The sequence below is a fragment of the Anas acuta genome, chromosome 26, assembly GCF_963932015.1.
Source record: "Anas acuta chromosome 26, bAnaAcu1.1, whole genome shotgun sequence".
NCBI lineage: Eukaryota > Metazoa > Chordata > Aves > Anseriformes > Anatidae > Anas > Anas acuta.
The window spans coordinates 5,134,561-5,153,000 of NC_089004.1; the positions used below are offsets into that span (position 1 = coordinate 5,134,561).

Consider the following 18,440-nt stretch of genomic DNA (forward strand, 5'->3'; position numbering starts at 1 on the left):
CCCCCCCCCCGGCCCCCCCCTTGAACCCCTTATTCCCCCCAGCCCCCCCAGAACCCCCCCCCCACAAATACAGGCTCAACCCCCGGGAGCCACTGCAGCATTTATTGCCCCTTGCCCCCCCCCCAGTGCTTTGGGGGGGGGCACAGGGGACACCATCCCTGGGGGGGGGGCCCAGGGAACACCATCCCTGGGGGGGGGGCCCAGGGGACACCATCCCGGGGGGGGGGCACAGGGGACACCAGCCTGGGGTGGGGGCGCACCCCTTGGTGCCTGTCCCCCCCCCCGGTGCCCCCCCCCAGTCCCTACACGTGTGTCTCCTGCAGCAGCTGCTCAGCGGCACCGCAGTGTTCGGGGGGGGGCCGAGCCCTGCAGCCCCCCCGGGCCGCCCGCACCGACAGCACCGGGGGGGGCTCAGCACCGGGACCCCCCTGGGGGGCTCTGAGGACCTGCGGGGAAAGGAGGGGGGCTTAAGGAGATGGGAGGGGGGGTTGGGGAGGGGGATTTTGGACAAGGGGGGGTCACCTTGGTGGGGTCACCCGGGGGGGGGGCGGCCCCCGCTGGGGACACGGAGGACGTCTGCTTGGTGATGTCCCACCACAGCACCCCCGGGGGCAGCCGAGCCCGCTTGGTGGGCCCTGGGGGGGGACACAGTGAAGAATGGGGTGGGGGGGGTAATTTGGGGGTGTCCCCCCAAAAAAAACACCCCCCCAGCCTCACCAGTCAGGTAGCTGAGCAGCGCCCCCCCCAGCACGGTGCAGAGCGTCCCCAGCGCCCCGTAGTACAGGTAGGAGATGGAGTAGAAGTCGCCCACCACGGCCGGCCTGGGGAGGGGAGGGGGGGTGACATCACCCCGGTGACGTCATCAGGTGGAGTGACATCATCAGGCGGGGTGACGTCACGAGGTAGGGTGACGTCATGAGGGGTGTGGGGTGACGTCACGAGGGGCAAAGGAGGGGGAGGGCACGGTGGGTGGGGTGAAAGCGTGACGTCACCGTGGGCGAGGGCGGCGGGGTGACGTCACCATGACAGTGTGTGACGTCACCAGGACAGGAGCGTGACGTCACCATGGACAAAGAAAGCAGGGTGACATCACCGTGGACACCACCCGCAGTAATGACGTCACAACGCCAGCAGTGTGACGTCACCGTGAGCAAGGCCAGTGGTGTGACGTCACAATGCACCACACCTGCATTATGACATCACAGCAACAGCACTATGACGTCACAATGCCAGCACTATGATGTCACGACACCAGCACTATGACGTCACAATGCACAACGCTATGACGTCACAATGCACAATGCTATGACGTCACAATGCCAGCGCTATGACGTCATAATACACAACACCAGCTCCATGACATCACACCAGCTCTATGACGTCACACCAGCTCTATGACGTCATACCAGCACTATGACGTCATACCAGCACCATGACGTCACAGCACACACCCAGCACCCTCTGGCCATGCACTGTGTCCCCCCCCCGCCTCCTCTCACCGTGCGGGGGCCGGGGCCGTGCTGTGGGGGGGCGGCGTCCCCAGCAGGGTGCGGGCGGTGCCGTTGGTGCGCAGGGGGCAGCGGGCGCCGGAGGTGGGCAGCACGCCCGAGGTGGCAGCGCTGGGGGGGTACAGGCTGCCCCCCACCGCCACCCACAGCGACAGCGCCAGGCCGGCGGCCAGACCCCCAAACACCCCCTGCGGGAGAGAGAGGAGCCGGGGGGGGGGGTCCGCGTGGCACCGGGGGGTCCGCGTGGCACCGGGGACCCCCCCTCCCGGTTACTGGGACCCCCACCCCGTTACCGTGCCCCCACTCACGGCCGTGCTGCACGCCGGCACGAACATGCCCAGGACGAAGGCCCCCAGCAGCGGGCCGCTGATCACCCCCATGACGGTGAAGGAGCCCTGGGGGGGGGGACGGGGACGGAGCTCGGGGTGGCCCCATGGCCCTCGAGGGCTCTCCGGCCGCCAGTGGTGCGTGGCGGGTCCGTGCGCGGCCGGGCAGAGCCGGCGGGGTGGGGGGAGAGGGTTGGGGAAGGGGGGGGGTCAGTGCCAGGCAGGATCTGACCCCCCCTGGCCGCGCTCACCTGCAGCACGCCGCCGCCCAGCAGCGAGGCCAGCGCTGCCACCGTGATGCAGGCGGTGCCGTAGATCAGAGCTGTGGGGGGAGTGGGGGGTCAGGGGGGCGGCTGTGGCATGGCACGGCACGGCACGGCACGGCACGGCACGGCACGGCATGGCATGGCATGGCATGGCACAGTGCAGCATGGCATGGTACAGCACGGCACGGCATGGCATGGCACGGCACGGCACAGTACTGGGTCCCATGGCATGGCACGGCATGGCACAGTGCAGTGCAGCATGGCACGGCACGGTATGGCACGGCACAGCGTGGTGCAGCATGGCACAGTACAGGGTCCTGTGGCACGGCACAGCATGGCACAGCGTGGCATGGCACATTGCAGTGTCATAAAGCATGGTGTGGCACAGCATGGCACAGCATTGCATGGCACGGCACAGGATGGCACAGCATGGCACAGCACAGCATGGCACATTGAAGTGTCACATAGCATGGTGTGGCACAGCATGGCACAGCATGGCATGGCACGGCATGGCACAGTACAGGGTCCCGTGGCATGGCATAGCATGGCACAGTGCAGTGCAGCGCAGCATTGCATGGCACGGCATGGCACAGCGTGGCATGGCGCATCGAAGTGTCACATAGCATGGTGTGGCACAGCATGGCATGGCATGGCACAGCACGGCATGGCACGGCACACCATGGCACATTGTTTTGCAGCATGGCACAACGCAGGACGGAGTGGCACGGCATGGCACGGTGCAGCACAGCATGGCACAGCATGGTACGGCACAGCACAGCCCAGGATGGGGTGGCACGGATTGGCACGGCACAGTATGGCACGGCACGACTCAGGGTGCCCAAACCGTGCGCCACCTCCCGTCCCCACTCACACAACCCCTTGGACACCAGCGTCAGCCTCCGCGGTGACAGCGCGGGCATGCGCGGCTTCACCAGGTCCTCCACGGTGACAGCAGCCATGGCGTTGATGCTGGTGGAGGCCGTGCTGGAGGGGGGGGGGGCAGCACTCAGCCCCCCACCACGCCGGGGCCACCCCTTTTGTAGGGACACCACGGTCCCCAAGCGGCCTCACCTCAGGGTCCCGCTGTAGGCGCAGGCCAGGAACAGCCCCGGCACCCCCGGGGACGTCTGGAAGATGTCAAGGACCAGGTAGGGCATGTACTGGGGGGGCACAGGCGTGTCGGGGGGCGGCCGGGACCCCCGGTCCTCACCCACCCCTGCTGCTGTCCCCATCCCGGTCCCCTCCCCGGTCCCCTTCCCGCTTGGGTGCCCTCAGCCGGGTGCTCGAGGGGCCGGATCGGGCGCGCTGCTCCTACCTGGTCCGGGGCCGAGATGAAGCCGGCCAGGAGGGGGTCGCAGTCCTTGTAGAGCGCAAACATCACAAGGCCACACGCCACCGCGCTGGAGACGATGCAGAAGAGCCCCACTTGATTGACCAGCAGCGCTCTGCGGGCACGGCGAGAGATCACAGCACGGCCCGGCGGGGCTGGGGGGGCCAACAGAACCCCGGAAGGGGGGGCAGGATTTGGGTAGGGGCCACACGAGGGTGCAGGGGCTGTGCGGGGTCTTTGGAGGAGCGCAGGACCCACGCGGGGTCCACGCAAGGGCGCAGGGTGCAGGATCCGTGTGTGGGCTCCCCCCACCCCAAACGCAGCCCCTTGCCCCCCCCAAAAGCTGGGGGCCGTGCCCCGCAGCCCCCCCAGCCTCTCACATCCTCGCCTCCCTCTCGCTCCTGCAGGCCACGTAGCGCTGGACCTGCGCCTGGTTGACGCCGTACATGGAGAGCCAGAGCAGCGTGCCCCCCAGCACGAAGCTCCAGAAGGTGTAGCGGCTCCGCGGGTCGGGGTTGAAGCTGGGCACAGCAGCGGGGGGGGGCAAGGGTGAGCCGGGGCAGACCCGGCACCCCAGCACCCAGGGGAAGGAGGGGTGTGGGGGGGCGAACGCAGGGACTCACTCGCCGAAGTTCACCCTGGAGCCGTTGGCGGCGATGGCCAGGACCCTGGCGGGGCCCCCCACCAGCAGCAGCCCCCGGATGATGACGGCGATGAAGCCGGAGAGCATGACGAAGACCTGGAAGACGTCCGTCCAGATGACAGCCTTCATCCCGCCCTGCGCCCAAGGGACACCCGGTGAGCGCCCAGGACCCCCAGGGACCCCCTGGGACCCCCCCGGGACCCCCTTTCCCCACGCACTATGGTGGTGTAGAAGGTGCAGATGACTCCGGTGGAGAGCACCGACGCCCAGATGTCCAAACCGGTCACTAAAGGAGAAACGAGGATGCCGAGCACCGTGAAAAATTTGGGGTGGGAAGGGGACGAGCTGTCCCCCCCGTGGGGACAGGGACACGTGGATGCTGTCCCCATGCCCCCGCCGTACCTTGGTTGAGGATCAAGGCGGGGGCGTAGATGACGATCCCCGTGTACAGCACCTGTGGGGATTTGGGGGGACAGGGGGGGTTCAGGGCCAGCACCCCACCCTGTGCCGGTGCTGGCCGTGCCCGCGGGGCCAGGGCCGCGGCGTGCCAGTGCCGCCCAGGCGCAGCGTGCGGGCGCTGGGCAAACACTCGGCTTTCCATTCCAAACAGGCTCCCCGCGGGGCTGCGCTCGCTCGGAGCCGCGGAAAACACGAGCACGGGAACGAGGGGGCTCCAGGGGACAAAAGCACCGTCAGCACGGCTGCGACCCCGCATCCCCGTGCCGTCCCCACACACCCTGTGTCCCCCCAAATCCCCCCGAGGGACGCACCGTGGCCGCAATGTACTGCACGGTGCCGCAGAGCCGCACGCGCCTGCTGAAGCGCCGCTCCAGGTACTGGGGACAAGGACGGGGACCGTGTCGGGGCCGCCCTCCGGGTCCCAAACCGAGGGGCGGGATGCGGCCCCCCGGCCCCCACCTCGTAGGTGCTGGTGAGCCCCAGGCGGTAGAAGACGGGCAGGAAGAGGTGGGCGGTGAGCAGGGTGTTGAGCAGCTGCCCCAGGCACATCCAGAGGAATTTGGAGCCGTAGCGGTACGCCTCGGCCGGCACCCCCAGCACCTGGACGGCCGACATGAAGCTGGCCGAGAGCGAGAGCCCCACCGGCACCGCCGCCATCCGCCGCCCCCCCGTGAAGAAATCCTCCGAGGTCTTCTGGCCGCCCTTGGAGAGGCCGTGGAAGAGCCCGATGCCCGTGGACACCAGCAGCATCAGCCCGAAGACCCCGTAGTCCCAGAGGCTGAAGGTGAGGGGCTCCGGCACCCACACCTCCAGGCTCTCCGACGGGGCCAGCGTGGTGGCTGCAGGGGGGGGGGACAGCCCCCACCGGGCACCCGCAGGCACAGGGGGACGCAGAACGAGGATGGGGACGCGCGGCCGGGGCAGGGCACGGTGGTCCCGGTGCGTCCAGGAGCAGCCAAACTGCAGCGGGAGAAAACTTGGGGCAATTATCGAGGTTTAAGGCAAGCGTGAAGCACAACATCACCGCGGCCCCGACCCCGTCCCCATCCCGGCGAGGGCTGCGCAAAGGGGTCAGCCCAAAATCAGAGCAAGGAGAGCACCCCAAATACCTCCTGAGCACCCCAAATACCTCCTGAGTACCCCAAATTCCTCCTGAGCACCCCGAATACCTCCTGAGTACCTCAAATACCTCCTGAGCTGTGGCACACAGGGGGATGAGCGCGGATCTCTCCGGTCCTGCCCGCGTCGGAGCGAGTCGGCCTCGTGTCCTGCACCCGAAGGACGCGGCCGGGACGGAGCAATCCCCCCAACCCAGCGCAAACAGGAGGAGGGGCTTTGCCCGAGCACCAGTTATCTCCAGACGGGGACAAAACAAACCCAAGCGAAACCTTTACCCAGCAAAAGCACCTTCCTCGCCGGCTGCTCCCCCAAGGACTTGGCCAGGAGCAGGGCTGAGCGCCGAGGCTGCCGCGGGCTCGCCGGGCGCTGCTGTGCCGGAGGGGCGAGGGGCTGGCCACGGGGCCAGGCAGGAGGCAGGATTAGGCACCGGGGAGGGACGTGGAGCCGGGGGGGGGCCGTGGTGATAACCCCTTCCCTGCCACCCAGCCAGGTCCCGGCGTGCAGGATCCGGCCCCGAGTCCAAGGCCAAGCGCTGGTGGCCTGAGTGTGGGGACCAGGGGGTGGCTCTGCCCGCTGGGGTGCGGGGACACCGGGTCTGGTCCAGCTTCCTCGTTCCCAGGCACAAGCACTGCTTTGTCCCATCCCAGACGGGTTGTCCCCACACCTGAAACAGCGGGGCTGTGACCCAGGAAGAGCCCCAGCCTTGGGGACAGAGCCAGGACCAGAAAAAGTCCCCTCCAAGGAGCGGCTCAGTGCCGTGACGGGGCAGTTCCTCGTGCCCTGGCACTGCGCAGAGTCCCTGGTCCCCAGGGTCTGGCTGCAGTGACAAAGCATCCCCGGTGGCTTTGTCCCTGGGGGGCAGGACCCTGCTCCCTGCTGTGCTTTTTGAGCAGCAGAAAGGGGAAAAAAAAAAAAACGATGACGGGCGGCTGCTGGATCCCCCACATCCGCCGGCGGCTGCGTGCGGAGCCGCACGGCACCAGGGCTGGGCACCCGGGGTCCTGTGGGCACGCAGCTGCCAAAAGGAGGGGGGCTGAGACCACCCGGGGGGGCTGCGAGCAGGGCAGGGGGAGCGCAAGGTGCATGGGGACAGCACCTCGGTCAGGGGGGGCCGCATGGGACAGGACGGGGGGCAGGATGCTCAGCACCCATCCCTGTGGCACCACGGCACCGGGTGGGATCAGCGGGGTGCCCCCGGCCAAGCAGGGTGCCCCTCTCCTGCCCCTGGGCTCCTTTGGGTGGCTCCTCGAGGCCCCCCACCCTTCTCCCCCTCCCTCGTCAGGAAGTCCCTGGCTGCTCAGAGCCGCTGTGGGCAGGAAGGAAGTCACCAAGGGGACTTTTTGACTCTCCTTCTTCGCTCGCAGCCACCTACGCAGCCCAGAAAACCCAGCCCTGCCCAGTCCCGGGGCCGGAACACGCAGTGCCTGCGAGGCCACCGGCACGGTGCAGGTACCTCGGGGCACTGGGATGGCACAGGGGGGTTATCGGGGGCTGGGCAACCCACCTGGGCATGGGATGGAGCCGCATCCTCCTCACGGTGGCCCACACCTGGGGGCGAGTGCCCATCCCTGGGCGGAGTGGCTGTGGGGAGGGCTGGGGCCGTGCGCACGCCCTAAAACAAAACATCAGCCTGCCTCAGTTTCCCCACCTGCACCCCAAGTGCGGGGCGGCGGGCAGCTGGTCCCAGCCCTAGGGATGCTGCGGAGTTTAACCCCAGGGAGAGGAGGATCCCAAAGGTCTCATCGGGGCCCCCCCTTTGTCCTTGCAGCGCCTGCCATGGCCCCGCTGGGCGAGGAGACCCCGCTGATCGGGGAGCGCTCCTGCAGCCTCTCCTCCACCGAGCCCGGCACCCTGCAGGTGTACCTCTACCACCGGGCACCCACCCCTCGTGCCCCCCCTGACTCCGCCGGCATCCTCACCTTCACCTTCGGCGAGTACACGGCCGAGGAGCTCTGCGTCCACGCCGCCAAAGCCTGCGGTGAGCACTGGCCCCGTGCCCTCCGGCCTGGCACCGTCCCCGTGCGGTCACGGCCCCGGGGACAGCTCCGCTCTGCCCGTCCCCAGGCGTGCTGCCCGTCTGCCACCCCCTCTTCGCCCTGGCCACCGAGGACCTGAGCTGCTGGTACCCCCCCAACCACCTCTTCACCGTCGAGGATGCCCGCAGCCAGGTCGTGGTGTATAGGATCAGGTAGGGTCTGCGGGGACGCGGCCCCCTGGGGACTCTCTGCTGGCTGATAGGGGCTGTGCCATGCGGGACGAGGTCCTGAGCCCTGCCCCTCGCCCCCACCAGGTTCTTCTTCCCCAACTGGTGCGGACTGGGGCAGTCGCATCGCTTCCAGCTGCTGAACGACCGCGCCAGCCCCGTGCTGGATTACCCCGTCATCGATTACCTTTTCGCCCAGGTGAGCCCGTGCCGGCGTCCCCATCCCCATCCAGAGCCAAAATGCGGGGCAGGATGTGACACCCGGGCACGGAGCTGGAGGGGGGCACCTCTGGGGCAGCCCTGCACAATGTGGGGGTCAGCAGGAGACGCGTTGATGCTCCCTTTATTTGGGAGGGGGGGCACACACATCACCTGCCACAGCCTCGTGCGTGGTCCAGGGGTCTCGGGGTGCATGGGCTCTGTGCTGGCTGCAGCCCCCGGTGCAAGGCTGGGGCTGGCAGGGGGCTCACAGGGGGGCTCCCACCGAGCTGCTGCCCCATCCCCAGTCCCGCAGCGACTTCATCGGGGGCCGCGTGGAGGTGGCGCTGAGCCTGCCGAGGCAGGAGCAGTGCCTGAGCCTGGCCGTGCTGGACATGCTGCGCATCGCCAAGGAGAAGCGGCAGAGCCCCGACGAGGTCTTCAACTGCGTCAGGTGAGCGGGGACCACGGGGCCGCGGACAATCCGGGAGGGGGGTTCCCCTGACCTCACCCATCGCCTCCCCACTTTTCCCAGCTACAAGTCGTGCATCCCGGAGCCGCTGCGGTGCCAGATCCAGCAGCACAGCTTCCTCACCCGCAAGCGCATCCGTCGCCGTTTCAGCAAGTCCCTGCGCAGGATCGGCGGCTGCCAGGCGGACGGGCGCCACCTGAAGCTCAAATACCTGCTGGACCTGGAGCGGCTGCAGCGGCGCTGGGCCGAGGAGAGCTTCGCCGTGCGCGGCCCCGACGCCAACATCACCATCCACGTGGCCGGCGAGAACGGCGTCTCCTGGAGCTGCGGCAGCCCCGAGGTGTTTTTTGGGGGGGGGGGGGGGGTTTGGGGGGAAGGGTCTGGTTTTGGGGTGAGGGAGGGGGATGCAGAGGTAGCCCGCCGGTGTCCCCGCAGAGCCGCCAGCACTTTTGTGACTTCCCCGACATCGCCGACGTCAGCATCAAGCAGGCGAGCCGGGACGGCAGCCCCGTGGAGAACCGCATCGTCACCCTCACCAAGACGGACAACCGGGTGCTGGTGAGCTGGGGAGGGGGCACGGGGGGGGGTGGACAATGACCCGGGGGGGTGTTAGGAAGGGGCTCACCTTCCCCCTGTCCCTAGGAGGTGGAGTTCCCCACGCTGCAGGAAGCCCACAGCTTCGTGGCGCTCATCGACGGCTACTACCGCCTGACGGCGGACGCCCACCACTACTTCTGCAAGGAGGTGGCCCCCCCCCGCCTGCTGGAGGACGTGGAGAACCAGTGCCACGGGCCCATCAGGTGGGTGCTGACCCCCCCCCAGCCCACGGGTGATGGGGCTCAAAGAGGGAGGGAATTATTTAGGGGGGGAGGCACGAGGCTGCTGGGCACAACTCCGCGTCCTGGGGGATGCTCAGGTGCGCACCAGGCTCGGAGAGCTCCTGGGCACGGAGGGGGGGCACATCCTTTTCAGTGCCCCCCCCCGGTTTTTACAGCTCTGAATTCGCCGTGAACAAGCTGAAGGCAGCAGGGGGCCACCCGGGGCTGTTCCTGCTGCGCCGCAGCCCCCAGGACTTTGACAGCTACCTGCTGACCGTGTGCGCCGAGGTGAGACCCCCGCACCAGGACCGGCACCACGCACACCCCCCGGCCCCCCAGCACCCACATCCAGCAACGTGGGCAGGGGAACCCGGTGCCGGCGGGGTCGGTGCCACCAGGGAAACCCGGTGCCGGTGGGGATGGTGCCACCGGTGGTGGCCTTTTGGGACGGGCACGTCCCAGGGGGTCCCCGCGCCGCTGAGCCCGGCTCTCGCCCCGCAGACGCGCTCCGGGCAGGACTACAAACGCTGCCTGATCCGCAGGGACGAGGACGGGAACTTCTGGCTGTCGGGGCTGGCGCGGCGCTTCTGCAGCCTGTGGGAGCTGCTGGGCACCTATGGGTGCTGCGGGCTGCAGGCCGAGGGCGCCCGCCTGCGCCTGGCCACGTGCTGCCCGCCCCTGCCCAAAGGTGACGGCGCCGGCGCCGCGGTGAGGTGGAGGGGGGGACCCGGTGTGATGTCACACATCGCCCCGTGACATCGTAAAACATGCTGTGTGATGTCACAGAAGGGGCTGGGTGATGTCACAGAGGGGCTGGGTGGTGTCATAGAGGGGCTGGGTGGTGTCACAGTGGGGCTGGATGGTGTCACAGTGGGGCTGGGTGGTGTCACAGAGGGGCTGGGTGGTGTCACAGAGGGGCTGGGTGGTGTCACAGAGGGGCTGGGTGGTGTCACAGTGGGGGGGTTGTATGGGATCGGAGAGCGGGGCTGTGTGACCTCATAAAACGAGCAGAGAGGGGTTGTGATGTCACAGAGCGAACTGTGTGACGTCACAGCGGGTGGTGTGACGTCACAGCAGCCCCTCACGACCCTCCCCACCCCCCCCCCCCAGAGAAGTCCAACCTGCTGATTGTGCGGAGCAGCTGCCCCCGGCCCCCCTGTTCCCCCTCGGCCCCGCGCCGCAGCCCCAACCAGATGACCTTCCACAAGATCGACCCCGAGAGCCTCACGCGGGTACGGCGGGATGGGTGGGCACGGGGGTTTTGGGGGCACGGGGGGGGGGGCGTCCCTATCCAGCACCACCTCTCGTGGCAGGGCGAGAGCCTGGCCCAGGGCTCCTTCACCCACATCTACAAGGGCGTGAAGCAGGACCAGAAGGAGGACGAGTTCTACCAGACCGAGGTGGTGCTCAAGGTGATGGACAGCAGCCACCGCAACTGCTCCGAGGTGAGGCGGGGGGGGACACCCCCTGCGCCATCCCAACCGCCCCCCCACCACCCCTCCTGAGCCGTCCTCCCCTTCCCAGTCCTTCCTGGAGGCCGCCAGCATCATGAGCCAGCTGTCCCACAAGCACCTGGTCCTGCTGCACGGGGTCAGCCTCGGGAAGGAGAGTGAGTGCCCCGCGTCCCCCTCCTGTGCCGGCACCCGTGGCCGGGCACCCATGGGACCCGGTGGCTCCGTCCTCCCGCAGGTATCATGGTGCAGGAGTACGTCAGGCACGGGCCCCTCGACCTCTACCTGAAGAAAAACCACGGTGAGAGCAAGGTGACCACGAGCTGGAAGCTGCAGGTGGCCAAGCAGCTGGCGTACGCCCTCAACTACCTGGTGAGCTGGTGGCGGCACCCCGCGCCCCCACGTGTCCCCACCTACCTGTGTCCCACGGGTCCCATATATCCATATCCCATGGGTCCCATATATCCACATCCCACAGGTCCCATATATCCATATCCCATGGGTCCCATAGATCCACATCCCACAGCTCCCATATATCCATATCCCATGGGTCCCAGGTGTCCACATCCCACAGATCCCATATATCCAGATCCCATGGCTCCCATATGTCCACATCCCATGGGTCCCACATGTCCACATCCCATGGGTCCCATATATCCACATCCCATGGGTCCCATATATCCATATCCCATGGGTCCCATATATCCATATCCCATATCTCCCATATTTCCATAACCCAAAGCTCCCATCCATCTACATCCCAAAGCTCCTACCCATCCACATCCCACAGCTCCCACATATCCATATCCCATGGGTCCCCTATATCCACATCCCACAGCTCCCCTATATCCATATCCCATGGCTCCCACATATCCATATCCCACATCTCCCCTATATCCATAACCCACAGCTCCCACCCACCCATACCTCACACCCCCCAGCCCCAAGCCCAGCAGCCCCGATGCAGAGCATTTCGGGGGTCCCCCCCCCTGCTGGTGCCACACCAGGGGTGCGCTGAGGGTCCCTTTCCCCCCCCCCCCCCCCAGGAGGACAAAAGGATCACCCACGGCAACGTCTCCGCCAAGAAGGTGCTGCTGACCCGGGAGGGGGACGTGGCCAGTGGCAGCCCCCCCTTCATCAAGCTCAACGACCCCGGTGTCAGCGTCACCGTCCTGGCCAAGGACTGTAAGTGCCCACGCAGCCCCCGGGGTGCCACGGGACCCCAACCCCCCGGTGGGTGCTGAGCTGGGGCCGTCCCCTCTCCCCAGTGCTGGTGGAGCGCATCCCCTGGGTGGCCCCCGAGTGCCTGAGCGACCCCAAGGGCCTGGCGCTCCCGGCTGACAAGTGGGGCTTCGGGGCGACCCTGTGGGAGATCTTCAGCGGTGGCAACATGCCCGTCAGCCTGCTGGAGCCGCAGAAGGTGAGGCTGCCCCGTCCCACTGTCACCCCGTCCCTCGGTGACCCCATCCCTCGGTGACCCCATCCCTTGGTGACCCCATCCCTCGGTGACCCCATCTCTCGGTGACCCCATCCCTCGGTGACCCCATCCTTCGGTGACCCCATCCCTCGGTGACCCCATCCCTTGGTGACACCATCCCTCGGTGACCCCGTCCTGCTGCCAGTCCCCCCACGGGTCCCCGAGGGATTTCCCTGCTGGCTCTGCTGGCCCACTCACCCTGGAAAAAGGGGGAGATGGGTGCCCAAAAAAACAGAACCAGGGTTTTGGATCCTCCCTCCCCAGCTCTGGTGCATGGTGGCGGTGGTGGCAGGGTCCTGGCGGTGCCCCCCATGCTGTTATCTCCATCCAGCAGCCTGCGGGTGCTGCTCGGGGTGCTCAGACCCCCCCTCTTTGCACCCGCAGAAGCTGCACTTCTACCAGAGCCGCCTCCAGCTGCCCGCACCCAAATGGACCGAGCTGGCCACGCTGATCGCGCAGTGCATGGACTACGAGCCCCGCGCCCGGCCCTGCTTCCGCGCCCTCATCCGGGACCTCAACAGCCTCATCACCTCCGGTGAGCACGGGGAGGGGGGCACGGGGATGGACCCCGACCCCCAGCGGGCCCCCCGTTGTCTCACCGCCCCCCTAACCCCCTCCCAGACTACGAGCTGCTCTCGGACCCGTCGCCCGCCGACGTGACGCTGCGGGACAGCTTCTGGGGGTACGAGCACGTGGCCGTGGGGCAGGACCCCACGCTGTTCGAGGAGCGGCACCTCAAATACATCTCGCTGCTGGGCAAGGTGAGGGCAGAGCGGTGACAGCGGGGTCCTGGGTGTCCCCTCCGAGCTGGGCGCAAAATGCTGCTCAGGGGGCGGAAAAAAGCTTGGTTGGTGCCCACCCCGTCTGTATCCGCTTGTCCTGGGGGTGGCCAAGCGCTGGGGACAAGGTGGGGAGCTCTGGGGGAACCCCTGGGGGTCCCTGACCCCCTGCCCAACCAGGGTAATTTTGGGAGCGTGGAGCTGTGCCGCTACGACCCGCTGGGCGACAGCACGGGCGAGCTGGTGGCGGTGAAGAAGCTGCAGCAGGACTCGGCCAAGGAGCTGCAGGACTTCGAGAGGGAGATCCAGATCCTGCACTCGCTGCAGCACGACTTCATCGTCAAGTACCGCGGCGTCTGCTACAGCCGGGGTGAGCGCAGGGTTAGGATTGTCCCTGGAGGGTGAGGGGGGAGGGACACAGAGGGGGTCCTGGGTGCCCCCCCGGGGTGTCCGTAACGGCTGCGGGTGCGCAGGGCGGCGCGGGCTGCGGCTGGTGATGGAGTACCTGCCCAACGGCTGCCTGCGGGACTACCTGCAGAAGAACCAGCACCGCCTGGAGCACAGGAGCCTGCTGCTCTACGCCTGGCAGATCTGCAAGGTGGGACCGTGCCCTGTGCCCCCCCGCCCCCCCCCGTCACCATGGGGGCACGGTGGCAAAGGGGCTCCCCCGTGGGGTCTGCGCGCGCGTGCGTGTGCGCATCTGGGGAGGTCGGGATGGGGGCAGAGCGGTGCCACCGCTCACCCTGGGGGGCACAGCCTGGGTGGTGGTGGTGGTGGTGGTGAGGGGCTGCGACCCCCCCCCACCCCCCCTTGCAGGGCATGGAGTACCTGGGGGCGCAGCGCTGCGTGCACCGCGACCTGGCCACCAGGAACATCCTGGTGGAGAGCGAGACCCACGTCAAGATCGGCGACTTCGGGCTGGCCAAGCTGCTGCCGCAGGACAAGGAGTACTACGTGGTGCAGGAGCCCGGCCAGAGCCCCGTCTTCTGGTGAGGGCAGCGTGGTGCTGGGGGGGCTGGGGGGGTGGGGGGCACAGCAGGACCCGGTGCTCAGCACCCTCCCGCCGGCAGGTACGCGCCCGAGTCCCTGGCTGACAACGTCTTCTCCCGAGCATCCGACATCTGGAGCTTCGGGGTGCTCCTCTACGAGCTCTTCACCTACAGCAACAAGAGCAGGAGCCCCTCGGAGGTGAGACACCCCCCCCTCAGCCCCCTGTGTCCCGGCTGCTGCCTCCCCGAGTTTATGGCACCCCCGTGCCCCCCCCCAGGAGTTCCTCCGCATGATGGGCACGGAGAAGGCGGTGCAGATCATCTGCCACTTGCTGGAGCTGCTGAAGGACAACAGGCGGCTCCCGGCACCAGCCGGCTGCCCCGTGGAGGTGAGACCCCCCCCCTCCAAAACACGGTGGGGGTCCCAGGGCAGCCCCGCACCTGTGACACCCCCGTCCTTGTCCCCAGGTCTACGCGCTGATGCTGAGCTGCTGGGCTTTCTACCCCGGCACCAGACCCACCTTCAGCGAGCTGGCACCCAAAATCGAGGTGCTGCGGGACGGCCGCAGCAAAGCCCGCGGGTAGCTGGCGCCAGGACCCCCAGAAACGGCGTTCTGGGGGCCCTGCTGCAGCCCCCAGAGCCCCCCAGCCCCTCCCCACCCTCACGCCCCTCTCCAGCATGACGCGCTGATGGACAGACACACGGACGCAGAGATGCTTCGACGGGGCTTTAATGGCTGCGGTGCCGCCGCTTGGCATTCACCTCCTGCCTCTCCCTGCGCCCAGCGCAGCAGGATTTGGTCCGTTTCTAATAAATTTGGGTAAATCTGGAAGCTGTCGAGAAGAGCCCACATGGGGGGGATGCAGGGGAAGAGGGGACGTGTGCCCACGTCCCCCCCCTGTACAGCAGCGAGCTCAACCCTCCGACGAGCCACCAGAGACTCCCCTGGGCGTGGGCGCTAGCAGAAGGGCAGCAGCTCCTGCTGGGTGCAGCCACGGGAGCAGCAGGAGCCAGCGGGGCCGGGGGGGGCCAGGCTGGGGGGGCCGTGGCCATCGAGGCGCCCAAAGAAGTCGGCTGGAAGAGAGCGTGGAGGGTTGAGGCACCCGCGGGGGCGCTCCCAATTATTTTGGGTGTCCCCGTGCCGGGGAGGGGTCCCCGCGCTCAGCACTCACCCAAGGCTGCCCGGGGGGGGCGGCTCCAGCGGGTGCCCCCGCACAGGGCCACGAGGGTGCGGACGAACTCTCGCCCACACAGCCTCAGCGCCGGCTCCTCGGTGGCACCGGGGGCGGCTGCCAGCAGGGCGAGGGCCGCCAGCACCCAGCGGCGCATGGCACGCGGCGGCACGGCACCACCGCGGGCTGGCACGGGGGTGGCTGCGCCCACGGCACCGCCGCTTATATCCCCTCCCACGGCCCTGAGCCAAAAACACGTGCGTGGTGCAGCCATCTGTGGCTCGGCACGGCACGGCTCGGCACGGCACGGGCTGTTCCCGGGGCTGAGCACCCCACCAGGGCCAGGGCTGCCCCCCCCGAGGTTATCGCCGACCTTGCAGCTGCAGCCCCGCGGTGCTGGGAACGGAGCAGGGAGCTCAGGGACATCGGGGCTGTGCTCGCCCTTCATGGTGAGCAGACACCCCCTCGCCTGCCCCTCATCCCCCATAAGTGCTCAGCCTGCTGGGGACCCCTACCCCAAGCCCACGCGCCCCCCATGCTGGCCCCGTCCTACCCATACCCCCCCCGCCAGCCTCGCCGGCGCAACGGGGCACGCGTTTCCCCTGCCCTAGGAAGGCACCGGACCCCGCGCCCTCGTTTCCAAAATCTGCTCCTTTATTCTCCCACGGGTTCTTTGGAGCTCACTTGGAGCAAAACAGGGCAGGTTTTGGGGCAAAACCAGGCAGAATCCAGCCAGGAGCAGGATGAGCCCTGGTGGCACTCGGCACCGCCTTGGGCCAGCCCCACATCAGCGTTCCTCAGACCCCTCACTCAGGGCGGTGGCATCGAGCAGCAGCAGCACCATCATGTCCTGGTGCCCCCTGGACACCGAGCACCCTAGAAGAAGCTCACCTTCCTCCCGCAGCTCAGCTGGGGCTCGTGGATGGCCTGCCACATGGCCGCTGTCTCGTAGGACACGAAGCGGTGCACCACCAGCAGCTCCCGGTAGTAGCAGGGGTCGAAGGCGTCGCTGTTGCGGGGGGCGTAGATGCCCCAGATCCGGACGCCGTTGTGGGGAGCCGGCCGCAACCCCGCCTGCTCCAGGCACATGCCCAGGTAGGCGTCATCGATGGGGACCAGCTCGATGCTTTGGGACTCGCGGTGGATGACGCGGGCAGTGTAGCCGGACATGAGCATCCCGCCACCGCTGCAGTAGGGCGGGTACCTCTCCGAGGGCATCAGCTGCTTGGGCACGTAGTACTTGCTGCCCTTCTCCCGGATGGGCCCCGTGTTGGTTAGGACGGAGCCCACCATCAGGTGCTGGCTGCCCCGGGAGGTCTTCATGAAGCGCACCACGTTGTCCGTGTTGACGAAGACGTCGTCGTCCCCGTTGAAGACGAAGTGGACGCCGGGGCAGCGCTCCTCCAGCCAGGCGTGGAAGAGCACCTGCTTGAGCGTCAGGTTGAAGAAGGTGTCCCTGAAATCCCACTGCAGCACGTCCCGGTGCTCCCGCTGCTCCAGGTGCAGCAGCCAGCCGAGTTTCCTGGCGTCGCGGGCGTTGGGGGACACCCCCAGGAGGAAAACCCTGCGGATGTGCGCCCCTTCGAAGGTCCTCTGCTGCCCCCACGTCCTGCGGATCACCTCCCGCCGCTCGTAGTTGGCCGGTGAGGATTTGATGGCCAGGAGCAGGGAGATGCTGGAGGAGCCCCGGGGCCCCCCGCACTTGCCGGGGACGTCGAGGAGCTGGCGAAAGGAGCGGCAGTGCCGGTACCTCATGAAGTCCTTGATGTGCTGGGGCAGCTCCTCGAAGCCGGAGATGTTGTGCACCGAGCTGTTGGCCACGCAGGGGGCGGCGGTGGGCAGGGAGGGGGCCGGGGGGAGGCTGGGGGCCGGAGGGGTCGCGGTGGGGCTGGGGGGGACGGTGCCGAACCCCAAGCGTTTGGCGGGGTCCAGCAGGAAGCAGAGCCCCAGGGCCCCGATGGCCACCAAGCCCAGCTTCTCCATCCTGCAGCACCGCTGGGGAAGGGTCTGCAAGAGACAGGGAGCGGGGCTCGGGGGGGAGGACGGCTGCCCCCACAGCCCCTGCTGCCCCCTCCACGATGCCCACGGGTTCCCCACCGGGGCCGAGCGCCCCATGGCTGGGAAGGGACCCGGGGGCTCCCCGGTGCTGACGATGACGGCGGAGGCTGAAGGCTCCCTGCGTGTTCCCAGCCCCGTGGAGCCATTTGTGGGCTCCTGGGGGGGGACCTTGGGGTGTCCCCGTGTCCCCACCACCCTCCCAGAGCCCATGCTGGCACCCCAGGGCCCTGCAGACTGGGGCAACGTCTCCACCCCCCCAGTGTCTCCGGGAAGAGGAAGAGGCTCAGGTGCTGCATCCCTCTCCACCCCGCCAGCCACGTAGCAGGACAATTCGGCTTTTCTTTTCCTCTTCACCTTGTTTTACGCCTTTTTGATCTCAAGTCCACTTCCTCCTCTGTGCCAAGTCAAAAAGGATCCCGCCCGGGGGAGAGGCAGCCTGCCCTCGCTCCACGCCTAGGGCACCGCAGCCTTGGCCAAGGACCTGGGCACTGGTCCCAACAGGGGGACACGGGCTCGCTGCCCCAAGGGCCGGGCACGGCCGGGAGCCACGCTGGCAGCGGGCAGAGGGGTACCCAAAGGAGTCCCCCCCAGGTGGAGGTGGTGGTGGGGTGGGCTCGGTTACACGAAGCCCACCCGGGGCTTGCTGCGAGCAGCGCTGGCCCCCAGGGACAAAGCACGGGGGCAGGGGGGCAGCACGGGGACCCCAAGGCACCACGGGGACCCCAAAGCAGCATGGAGACCCCAGGTGCTTCTCCCCCACCCCACACAACCTGGGTGCCAGGGGCAGGATCCGGCCAGCCCCATCCCGGCACCCAGCTCAGAACCCCCCCAGGGCATCTCAAAGAGCTCCGAGTCCCCGCCAAAACCCCCCTAAGCCCCCCGGTACCTTCCCACAGAGCCAGCCCTGAGCCATCCTGGTGCCTCCCGGGAGCGTTAGGGTGCAAACACCCCGTTGGCAGCGATCCTCCCCCTGCCCGGTGCCACCCTCCCTGTCTGCCCGCCCGCCGCAGGTGGGGCAGCAGCACCCATGGGTGCAGGAGGAAGCTCGGCCTCAGCTCTCCCCCCCCACACCCAGCGCTGGAGCCCCCAAGAAGAGGGGCTCAGGACCCCAGCCCCGTCCCCGAGGAGCAGCCCGGGGGCTCCGGGGATGGGTGATGCCGCGGCGTGGCAC

At 68.1% G+C, this 18,440-nt stretch overlaps 3 protein-coding genes across 3 annotated transcripts; 1 reads left to right on the forward strand and 2 right to left on the reverse strand.

Moving 5' to 3' along the window:
- Nucleotides 1–207: 207 nt before the first annotated feature.
- SLC5A5 (solute carrier family 5 member 5) lies at nucleotides 208–5,418 on the reverse strand. Its single transcript, XM_068661928.1, has 15 exons — nucleotides 4,992–5,418; nucleotides 4,844–4,909; nucleotides 4,476–4,527; nucleotides 4,292–4,359; nucleotides 4,054–4,208; nucleotides 3,811–3,951; nucleotides 3,416–3,545; nucleotides 3,172–3,260; nucleotides 2,972–3,084; nucleotides 2,086–2,156; nucleotides 1,817–1,903; nucleotides 1,500–1,696; nucleotides 718–821; nucleotides 523–635; nucleotides 208–446 (listed from the first exon to the last, which is right to left on the reverse strand). The coding sequence occupies exons 1-15, from the start codon at nucleotides 5,280–5,282 to the stop codon at nucleotides 303–305; spliced, it is 1,821 nt and encodes a 606-aa protein (XP_068518029.1). The 5' UTR covers nucleotides 5,283–5,418; the 3' UTR covers nucleotides 208–302.
- A 1,293-nt stretch (nucleotides 5,419–6,711) lies between these two features.
- JAK3 (Janus kinase 3) lies at nucleotides 6,712–14,871 on the forward strand. The gene is made up of 25 exons (XM_068661921.1): nucleotides 6,712–6,730; nucleotides 7,016–7,100; nucleotides 7,420–7,629; nucleotides 7,716–7,839; nucleotides 7,942–8,053; nucleotides 8,361–8,506; nucleotides 8,588–8,864; nucleotides 8,960–9,082; nucleotides 9,167–9,324; nucleotides 9,519–9,630; nucleotides 9,844–10,030; nucleotides 10,453–10,574; nucleotides 10,656–10,787; nucleotides 10,867–10,951; nucleotides 11,032–11,165; nucleotides 11,840–11,978; nucleotides 12,062–12,213; nucleotides 12,655–12,805; nucleotides 12,892–13,031; nucleotides 13,230–13,419; nucleotides 13,523–13,647; nucleotides 13,866–14,038; nucleotides 14,120–14,237; nucleotides 14,317–14,427; nucleotides 14,507–14,871. Exons 3-25 carry the CDS (start codon nucleotides 7,428–7,430, stop codon nucleotides 14,621–14,623), a joined length of 3,330 nt encoding a protein of 1,109 aa, XP_068518022.1. The 5' UTR covers nucleotides 6,712–6,730; nucleotides 7,016–7,100; nucleotides 7,420–7,427; the 3' UTR covers nucleotides 14,624–14,871.
- An 883-nt stretch (nucleotides 14,872–15,754) lies between these two features.
- Nucleotides 15,755–18,336, reverse strand: B3GNT3 (UDP-GlcNAc:betaGal beta-1,3-N-acetylglucosaminyltransferase 3). Its single transcript, XM_068661930.1, has 2 exons — nucleotides 18,156–18,336; nucleotides 15,755–17,218 (listed from the first exon to the last, which is right to left on the reverse strand). The coding sequence occupies exons 1-2, from the start codon at nucleotides 18,180–18,182 to the stop codon at nucleotides 16,088–16,090; spliced, it is 1,158 nt and encodes a 385-aa protein (XP_068518031.1). The 5' UTR covers nucleotides 18,183–18,336; the 3' UTR covers nucleotides 15,755–16,087.
- Between the last annotated feature and the right edge of the window lie 104 nt (nucleotides 18,337–18,440).